The sequence below is a fragment of the Haliotis asinina genome, chromosome 8 (genome assembly GCF_037392515.1).
Source record: "Haliotis asinina isolate JCU_RB_2024 chromosome 8, JCU_Hal_asi_v2, whole genome shotgun sequence".
In the NCBI taxonomy this organism is placed as follows: Eukaryota; Metazoa; Mollusca; class Gastropoda; order Lepetellida; family Haliotidae; genus Haliotis; species Haliotis asinina.
Window position 1 is genome coordinate 57,263,314 of NC_090287.1, and position 10,281 is coordinate 57,273,594.

At 40.0% G+C, this 10,281-nt stretch overlaps 1 protein-coding gene across 1 annotated transcript in view; it reads right to left on the reverse strand.

Moving 5' to 3' along the window:
- The window catches only part of LOC137294982 (uncharacterized), a 52,939-nt gene extending 42,863 nt beyond the window's left edge, over positions 1–10,076 (reverse strand). The window contains exon 1 of the mRNA XM_067826216.1: positions 9,943–10,076. Within this exon, the coding sequence (XP_067682317.1) occupies positions 9,943–9,966 (24 nt within the window). The 5' untranslated portion in view covers positions 9,967–10,076. The remainder of the gene's footprint in view (positions 1–9,942) is intronic.
- Positions 10,077–10,281: the final 205 nt, after the last annotated feature.

Sequence of the window (10,281 nt, forward strand, 5' to 3'; positions counted from 1 at the left end):
CTACTGTACCAGTCTATAGTTATTACTGCCGAACCATGATGCTTGTATCCACAAGAAACATCTCTTGTTCTCCCACTTCGACCGCAAAAATAATCTTGTACACATCACTTGTGTTTATACGAGTTCGAGGCACCCGTGGCGAGCCACCTCCTCGTGGTGGGTGCTGGGTAACGCCAAGAGCTCGCCGACACCCCCGTAGTGGACCCGGGGGATATTTGGTCCACCAACCCGTTTGCCGTAGGTTGCGCCCCGTGTCGGTGGAGGACGGGATCCTGGTGGTTGAGGGCACTGGGGCTTTTAACTGCGTTCCATTGCCCAACACACCACTTTAGCCCTGACTTCACTTAGACGGGTGGTCGAATGGGCCCGGTTCGACCAATCGGCTGGTCATGGCAAGCCCTGTGCATGGAGTATATATATATCATTGCACAAATTTTATTTGGGTTTTTACTTTCGGTCTTGGCCTATTTGTTCATTGAGCTTTTCGAATTTTAACATGCATTTTTGAAGTTCTGAACTTTTGCCTAGAGTCTTATGCCCAGAAGGCGGTGGCTCATGGGCCAATCTGGTAGACTAATTATTTCTAATTCTTCTGCTGGAGTATATCATCCGGGTATCCTTGGTGCTGTAAGCTGGAGGCCCGCATGCTTTAGCATTGTCCTTGTGATACTCCGTGGTGGGTGGGGAGCTCGGATGATGAACCGTATTACACTAACCATGGCTTATGAAACTCCAACAAAAAAAACCAAAACGTCCACTTGATATTGACCCTGTTGATACTGACCATAGACCGTCTACATCCATTGAGTACTGGCCACGTTTCATTGTGATTGAGACTCCTGATAAGACACCTTTGAAGTTGAACCCCTTTGCTGTATCCAAAGGTATTCAAGGCATTGCTGGGGATGTGAAGAACATAAGACGCTTACGTTCGGGTGCCCTGCTAGTCGAGTGTGGGAAAACGCAGCAAACAACAAATCTGATGAATATTAAATCTTTCGTGGGCATTCCCGTCACGGTCACTGCACACAAAACCTTGAATACAAGTAAAGGTATCGTGAGAGATAGAGATCGATTGTTTGATGACATGTCGGAACTTGATATAGGATCTGAAATGAAGGATCAAGGTGTACTATATGTCAAACGCTTTTCAACTCGCAGAAACAACGAAACCGTAAAAACAAATACGTATCTGTTTACTTTCTCATGTCCAAATGCTCCAAAATCAGTGAAGGCTGGCTACTGCAACATACAAGTTGATACCTACATCCCCAACCCGCTCAGGTGTTTTAAATGCCAGAAACATGGACACGGTGTAAATACTTGCACATTGTCTGTTGTGTGTGCTCACTGTGATGAGAAGACACACACAACAGAAGATTGTGACAGCGATTACAGTGTCCTATTTGGAAAGAGCAAATGGAGATCAATAAAATAGAAATAACTCAAAATATCTCTTTTTCCGAGCCCAAAAAACTGGTAAAGAGATCTGATCTTACAGAAAGTTATGCAACAGTAGCAAAAACATCATCGGGTTCTAGCTCTAAAACAACATCAACCACAGGCTGCCAAACTACCTTGACTTGGGTAAATTGCGATTCTCCACAGCATTTGTACCCTGCTATGTCATCACAGACTGAGGAATCACTTCCTAGTACCTCAAGGTCTTCTGATCACAAATCATCATCTCAGTCACACTCAAAGTCTCAATCGACAGCTGATAGTCAACAAACGGTGACAAGTAAACCGAAGCCAAAGCCTGATGCTTCAAAACATCAAAGTGGCAGAGCTCCTAAAGGGTCACAGAACAAAATTCACTTGTTCAATAAATACGGGTTTCTGAAAACGTCCATTCTAGGGCACATATATTGTCGCCCTCCAAAAGAGTGCGGGGTAGATCCCCGTTAAATCCCCCCCAAAAGATAGTTTATTCCAATAATATTGTACAGTGGAACTGCAGAGGTTTGAGGACTATTTTACATGAATTACAGCTATTAGTCCAAGATTTTACACCTTCAGCGATATGTCTACAAGAGACATATTCAAAACAAACAGATACATTTGACCTTCGTCATTTTAATGCATATCATTCTTTTTCACCTCCCGGTGATAGAGCCACTGGCGGGTCATCAGTTCTAGTCAGACAAAACGTTATTCAAAGCCCTGTTTCAAATTATGTATCTAAAATAAATTCTCGGACACCCATGTCCAAGGTATGGAACATGGTCCAAAAAATTAAAGGCAAAGGTACTAAATCTACAGTCCATCACCTTAAACATGGAGATCAGTTACTTGCTGATAAATCAGACATCGCAAATAAACTGGGCGAACCCCTCGCTAAACACTCTTCCTCTTCTAATTATTTACCTAAATTCCAGCAGTATCAAAAACAACAAGAAAAGAAAACTATTAATTTCAATTCTGATAATGGGGAAGATTATAATGAAACTTTTTCTATTCATGAGCTCCATACTGCTCTTGATCAAGCTCATGATACTGCTACAGGAGCTGATAACATACATTATCAACTCCTGAAGCACTTACCAGAATCCTACCTAGAAACTCAATATTTTTGATGATATTTGGACATCGGGTAACTTTCCTCCCTCATGGCGTGACGCCATAGTAGTACCAATACCTAAACCTGGACGTGATCATACGGATCCATCCAATTATCGACCTATTTCACTAACTAGCTGTGTTTGCAAGACCATGCAACGCATGATAAATAATCGACTTGTTTGGTACTTGGAAACCAATAACCTTATCGCAGACATACAATGTGGTTTCCGTAAAAACAGAAGTACAGTCGATCACTTAGTGCGTTTAGAATGATTTGTTAAAAATGCGCTGATTAATAAACAACATGCTGTGTCTGTCTTTTTTGATCTTGAGAAAGCATGTGACACAACCTGGACATATGTCATTTTAAGAGATTTACATGATTTCGGTTTGCGAGGTCGTTTGCCTCAATTCATAGCCAACGTTTTAAATAACAGGCAATTTCAAGTCCGTGTGGGTTCTGCCCTGTCTGATCATTACAATCAGGATCATGGTGTTCCACAAGGCAGTATTTTGTCAGTTACTCTTTTTAGCATCAAGATCAACAGTCTATCTAAAGTTTTCAACGATTTAATAGATGGATCTTTATTTGTGGATGATTTTAATATTTCTTGTCGTGGTAAAAATATGCATAGAACGGCAACTGCAGCTGTGTTTCAACAAAATAGATAAATGGTGTCTTGAAAATGGCTTCAAATTTTCGAAATCAAAAATCAATTGTATACACTTCTGTCGTAAATACAAACCCCATAAAGACCCAGAACTATATCTCAGTGGTACTCCAATCAAAGTGGTCAAGGAGGCCAAGTTCTTGGGAGTTATTTTCGACTCACATTTGACCTTTTTGCCGCATATTAAATCCCTTAAAGCCAAATGCCTGAAGGCACTCGATTTACTAAAGGTTGTTTCAAATTCAAAATGGGGAGGGGGTCAAACTACCCTCCTTCACTTAGATAGATCACTGGTGCGATCTAAACCTGATTACGGCTCCATCGTATATGGTGGAGCTTGTGAAAGCAGCCTGAAACTACTTGATCCTGTTCACCACCAAGGCCTAAGACTTTGTCTCGGTTCTTTTAGAACCTCTCCTATTGACAGTCTATACGTCGAAGCTGATGAGCCTTCTCTCAACTTACGTCGTATCAAACTATCTTTACAATACATTACAAAATTAGCATCTAATGAGTCTAACCCCGCATTTAATTGTGTATTTAATCCTCTCTATGAGGATTTGTATAACAGAACGTCTTCCCTTCTTCCGCCTCTTGGGCTCAGAATTAAGCCATTTCTTGCTGCTTCTAGCATTGAGCTGGAAAATATAGCTCCCTCCCGTCTTCTTTCTTCTCCTGTTTGGCAGTTGGTTAGGCCACAAGTTGACCTAACATTAACTTCATTTTAAAACGTCAGAAACCAATGAATTACAGTATAAACAAGAATATAGTCAATTGAAACATAAATATAACAATTATAAATCCTTATTTACAGATGGATCCAAGGACGGTGGCGCAGTTGCTTGTGCTACTGTCATTGGATCCAGAACAATATCTTCTAGATTACCAGACAATAGTTCTATTTTGACAGCTGAAGCTCACGCCAATATTAACAGCCCTTAAATATATTCAAAGACACCCGAAACGTAAACAGTATATAATATATTCCGACTCTCTTTCTTACCTTCAGGCTATTAAACATATTTCTTGTAAACATCCACTTTTAATTGAAATTATTGAATTGTATAATGATCTTGCTACTGGCCAATACGACATCGTCTTCTGTGGGTTACCCAGCCATGTAGGGATCTCTGGTAACACATTGGCTGACCTTGCGGCTAAAGCAGCACTCAACAAATCTGTGACACCACTGCCAATTCCTCACAGTGATTACAAAGCCATCATTAGGTGTTATATCCGTGACCTGATGTAGAAGAAGTGGGACACCCAAATAGGTATAAATAAATTACATGAGATAAAACCTTACATAGGTTATACCCACTTGGGTTGTCAGTCCAGATTTGAAGAGGTTATTCTACGACGATGTCGTATTGGCCACACTAGATATACTCATGCGTATCTGTTAAAAGGTGAGGATCCTCCATTTTGTATCCCTTGTGATGAGAGAGTTACAATCAAGCATTTCCTGCTTGACTGTTGAATTCTCCATCACAAGGGATATGTATTTTACAGTTAAAACAATTAAGTATCTTTTTAGAAGCGTTAGTTTTCATTTAATTCTTGGTTTTGTAAAAGAAATTGGTTTTTTGATTGAATTTTGAGCAATATGTTTCTGTAAAAAGATGTATTTTAATAATTGGTAGTTTGGATTCCTAACTAGAATTGTTAGTGGCTGTACCCTCAAAGGGGGTTGAAGTGTTGTAAAATTATTGTCCTCCTGAGAAGGTACGTAAGTCCAAAAACATTGATAGTAAATTTAATTCTACCAGGGTTTTTAATCGTAGGATTCCTGTTGTTTTAATTTTGGCTAGCATATTGTACACTCGCCAGCAGCTGAAGGGATGGTGTAAATCCAACTAGGGTTCATGTAGGTAGCAAAGGTACTGTAAGTCCCCATGGTCCCTAGTATAGTGATCTACCTTCAGTTGTTGGCGATCTATAGCCTGATTTTATAGTGTATTGTCCAAATGGTGATGTTGTTTTCAACTTCCCATGCTAGTTTTAATTCCATTTGTGATATTCTAGTTGTTTTACTGTCAATATCAAGTGGACGTTTTGTTTTTTTTGTTGGAGTTTCATAAGCCATGGTTAGTGTAATACGGTTCATCATCCGAGCTCCCCACCCACCACGGAGTATCACAAGGACAATGCTAAAGCATGCGGGCCTCCAGCTTACAGCACCAAGGATACCCGGATGATATACTCCAGCAGAAGAATTAGAAATAATTAGTCTACCAGATTGGCCCATGAGCCACCGCCTTCTGGGCATAAGACTCTAGGCAAAAGTTCAGAACTTCAAAAATGCATGTTAAAATTCGAAAAGCTCAATGAACAAATAGGCCAAGACCGAAAGTAAAAACCCAAATAAAATTTGTGCAATGATATATATATACTCCATGCACAGGGCTTGCCATGACCAGCCGATTGGTCGAACCGGGCCCATTCGACCACCCGTCTAAGTGAAGTCAGGGCTAAAGTGGTGTGTTGGGCAATGGAACGCAGTTAAAAGCCCCAGTGCCCTCAACCACCAGGATCCCGTCCTCCACCGACACGGGGCGCAACCTACGGCAAACGGGTTGGTGGACCAAATATCCCCCGGGTCCACTACGGGGGTGTCGGCGAGCTCTTGGCGTTACCCAGCACCCACCACGAGGAGGTGGCTCGCCACGGGTGCCTCGAACTCGTATAAACACAAGTGATGTGTACAAGATTATTTTTGCGGTCGAAGTGGGAGAACAAGAGATGTTTCTTGTGGATACAAGCATCATGGTTCGGCAGTAATAACTATAGACTGGTACAGTAGCTGCATATTTTCAACCCATGTTTTAAAAAATATGTGTAGTATTAGAAATGCTATTTTCATAGTTCAGTCTGAAAACTGAACTGCTTTAAATCATGTATATGGAAACAAAGAATACATTGATTGTGACAAGCAGCCTATGTCACAGACAAAGCGCAACGTCTGTTTATTGTCACCTGGCACTTTGCTTGTCTGCTAACGACAATATGCAGTACTCAACTTCAATCATTTACCAACACCTATCAGGCTATACACCGTAAACAAACTACACTGCTTTATGACTCGTGCACCTGGGGTCTGTCTCTGTCACATTATGTAATTACACATACAGGCAGGTGCGATTCCTGTACACATGACATGTTATTACGTCTGTGGGTTGCAAACAAACTACCTCCATTTTTCCCGGATGATTGGTTCGGACGGAACTGTGTGCAAAATTGTCAGTTTCAAGGTCTGTATGTACAAAACCCAACATTTCAATATATAATATTTATGGATAACAACTTTTTCTATTGTGTATGCTTAGATGGATGAATCATAATGATTGGAATATTTTCAAACTGTTTAACGCTGTATTTTGTACGAACCCACCAGTGACCAACATAGTTCTTTCTATTCCTATTTAAAAACATGTAACTGATAATATGCCGACGGTACACTAGAACAGTGATATAAACTGACATCATCACAGACACATTTATACAATTTAACATTTCAAACACTGGCCTGTGTTACGAAAACACGCCAATCAACTTATCTCACTAGCTTCTGTCATGATGGGACAATAATTCACTCACTAGGGTCTTGGTTAAAAAAAGGTAGGAATAACAAATATAAAGGGGACATTGTACCACATTAGTCATTCTTGAATGGGATTAACAGGTGTGAATACTCGGTGGCCACTTCCGCATAAATCATTGTTTCAACGAGGCAATTACATTTTCGCGGGTATTGACACTTTGAACACTGATGCATTGTCACATAGGTATTGTTTATCATCTCATCTGGTACGCTGGTCTTTTCGGGCATGTTGATGAATTCAAATTATGGCTCACACGTCTTATATTGTTATTATTGTATGTATGTAGTATATGTCTGGTTTCGTCTCTATTCGCCTTCAACCCATGTCGCATACAAAAACAATGTAGGCTTATTGGGATTAGGAAATGCACCCCGATACTGTTAAATTAATCTTGCACGACGTGAATCCACTAAGAAGTTACAACTGTGTTGTAATGAAAAGGATGGGAATAATGCATAAGCCTTTTAAATTGTAAACGCTATAATTAAATACGGTTAAATTCACACTGTGAAATACTCGGTTGTCTGGTACTAATAGGCTTTAAACAGGTTAAATGGCATCATTTAAAGAAAATCTATATTGAATTATATAACGATTGTGTTTAATCTTATTCAACTAAGATAATTCTGGTAGCGAAACAAAAATATCAGATCAGTTGATCACACTAAGTGCTTATTACTTGGAATAAACATGAAACTACCACTCACGCAGCAGTATCATTCCTTATACTCTCTAATTTTGTTAAATTAAGATAATTCTGGTAGTGAAATAAAAAAATTCTGCCAGAAATTTCAGCAGGAAAAAAATTTCTGCGGGAAAATAATTTCTACCAGAAATTTCTGCAGAAATGCATTTTCAGAGCCAATTTGTGAGCTTTTTAACAAGTGAACACACTGGCAAATGACCTTTTCGTGTTCATCTCCTCGAGATCTTTCCAATGATATAAAATATGTCTTTGTAGCTTGCTCCCTTCTGTGTGTCAAGTTAGGACTCGCTGGCCATTCCTAAGTTGTCCCGCCCGGCCTTATATGCATCTTCTTCCTGTAAATACTGGCACACAATGTATATAATATGTCTTGTTCTTCTGTCTCTATCACCCGAAGAAGGGGCAAGAAGTAGCCCAGAAACGCCGTGTTAGACAATAAACAAAGGTGTCATCCATTGGATGTGCAAGTCAGGGTGACCTATTCAGCTATGTGTGTCTATTCAGTCCAACACCGGCAAGGTGTTATGAATAGAGTTATTTATAGTGTGCTGTTTTGAATAGAGAGTTGCACTTGGCTCGACCCGAATCATCACAGCTATTGAGTGAGTGAGTGAGCGAGTTAATATTTAACGTCACGTCGGCAATATCTCAGCTATATCGTGACGAGAACATTGAGCAATGAAAACGACCATACCGACATTATAGAACCTGTCAACGAAGGACAGTAAAAGAACTAGAATATCACAGTTATCATTAAGACTAGCGTGGAAAGTTAAACTTAATATCACTATCTGGACAAAACAATGCAAAAACAGGCTGTAGATCTCCAACAACCGAAGGTAGATCACCATACTAGGGACCATGGGGACTTACAGTACCGTTGCTACCTGCATGGACCCTAGTTGGATTAACATCATCCCTTCAGCTGCTGGAGAGTGTATGAAATGCTAGCCAAAATTAAAATAACATGAATACTACGATTAAAAACCTGGTAGACTTTAATTTACATCAAATGTTTTGGGATTTACGTACCCTCTCAGGAGGACAATAATTTTACAATACTTCAACCCCCTTTGAGGGTACAGCCACTAACAATCCTAGTAACTAATCTAAACTACCAATTATTAAAATAGATCTATCTACAGAAACATATTTCTCAAAATTCAAGAATGAAATCAATTTCTTTTAAAAACCCAATAACTAAATAAGAACTAACGCTGGTAAAAAGATCCTTGATAGTTTGGACATTGAAATAAATATTTATCCCTTGTGATGCAAAAATTCAACACAGTCAAGCAGGGTATGCTTGGCTGTGACTCTCTCATCACAAGGGATACAAAATGGAGGATCCTTACCTTTTAAAAGTATATCTAGTAGGGCCAATATGACATCGTGGTAAAATAACCTCTTCATATCTGAACTGACATCCCACGTAGGTGTAACCAATATACGGTTTTATTTCATGCAATAGTTCTATTTTCACAACGGAAGCAAACGCTATATTAACGGCTCTTAAATACTAGTATATTGAAAGGCATGTTAAACATAAACAATACAGAATCTATTCCGAACCCAGTCTTACGCCCCACTCGGCAATATTCCAGCCCTATGACGGCGGTCTGTAAATAATCGAGTCTAGACCAGACAATCCAAAGACCGAGAACATGAGCATCGAATTGGGAACCGATGACATGTGTCACCCAAGTCAACGAGCCTGACCACCCGATCCCGTTAGTCGCCTCTTCCGACAAGCATAGTCGCCTTTTATGGCAAGCATGGGATGCTGAAGGCCCATTCTACCCCGGGACCTTCACGGGTTGTCAAACTCAAAGTGGGGAGAAGATGAAGCCAATCTCCTACTCTTATACAGATCACTTGCCCGCTCGAAGCTTGATTATGGCTACATGAAGGGATAATGTAAATCCAACTAGGGTCCATGCAGGTAGGAAAAGGGTTCAGGCTAAAACGTCACCTGGCGAAAACGGCACCGTTTTGGCATAATGGAACCTCCCCTTGGCGAAAACGGCTTCAAATGTTATGGCGAAAACAGCACCATATAAAAATTTGGAGGATGAACAATGATATGATGACTTTAGTGTTTTGTGAAGCAATGTTCACATAAGCTACCAGGCGTGTTCGTCTATCCATGTGTCAGTTGTTGTGAAATACAAATATGTTTAAACTTTAGGTAAATGTCAATTATCTTTTCTGTGATTAAACAGTTAAATTTATCACAGGTTACATACCCGGCTTTCATGTACATTTACAAGTGGTCTATGACAAGTAAAATAATTATGAGAACGAAAAATACAAACCTTTCTTTTTTATGTAATGCGACATTTGTAAAAAAAATTCTGAAATTCTGTATAATTAATAATAAACAAAGGCAAATGAACGATACCTGTCTAGTGGAATAGTCAACCATCGTTGGTAATGTCAATGTGTAACAGTCAAATATTTTGTTACACGCTCATAGTGCGTGGACTTTCGATATCCCGGGCACGGGTGTCGTCTCATTGGAGTCGTCCCACTTGTCCGGTCTGGTAATCTGATCTGGTAATCCAGTTGAAGTGTTGCGCGTGGGTTGCCGCCCGTTATAGGCAGTTTCAGTAAGTTCAGTTCAGTTAACAGTCGATTTCTGCCACTTATCCACTCAGCCAACACTGTTCTACTGATAAGGTGGCATGTCTTTTTTCTTTAAGGTGGAGTGTAAGAAAGAGATACGTTCGCTTTATGTCAT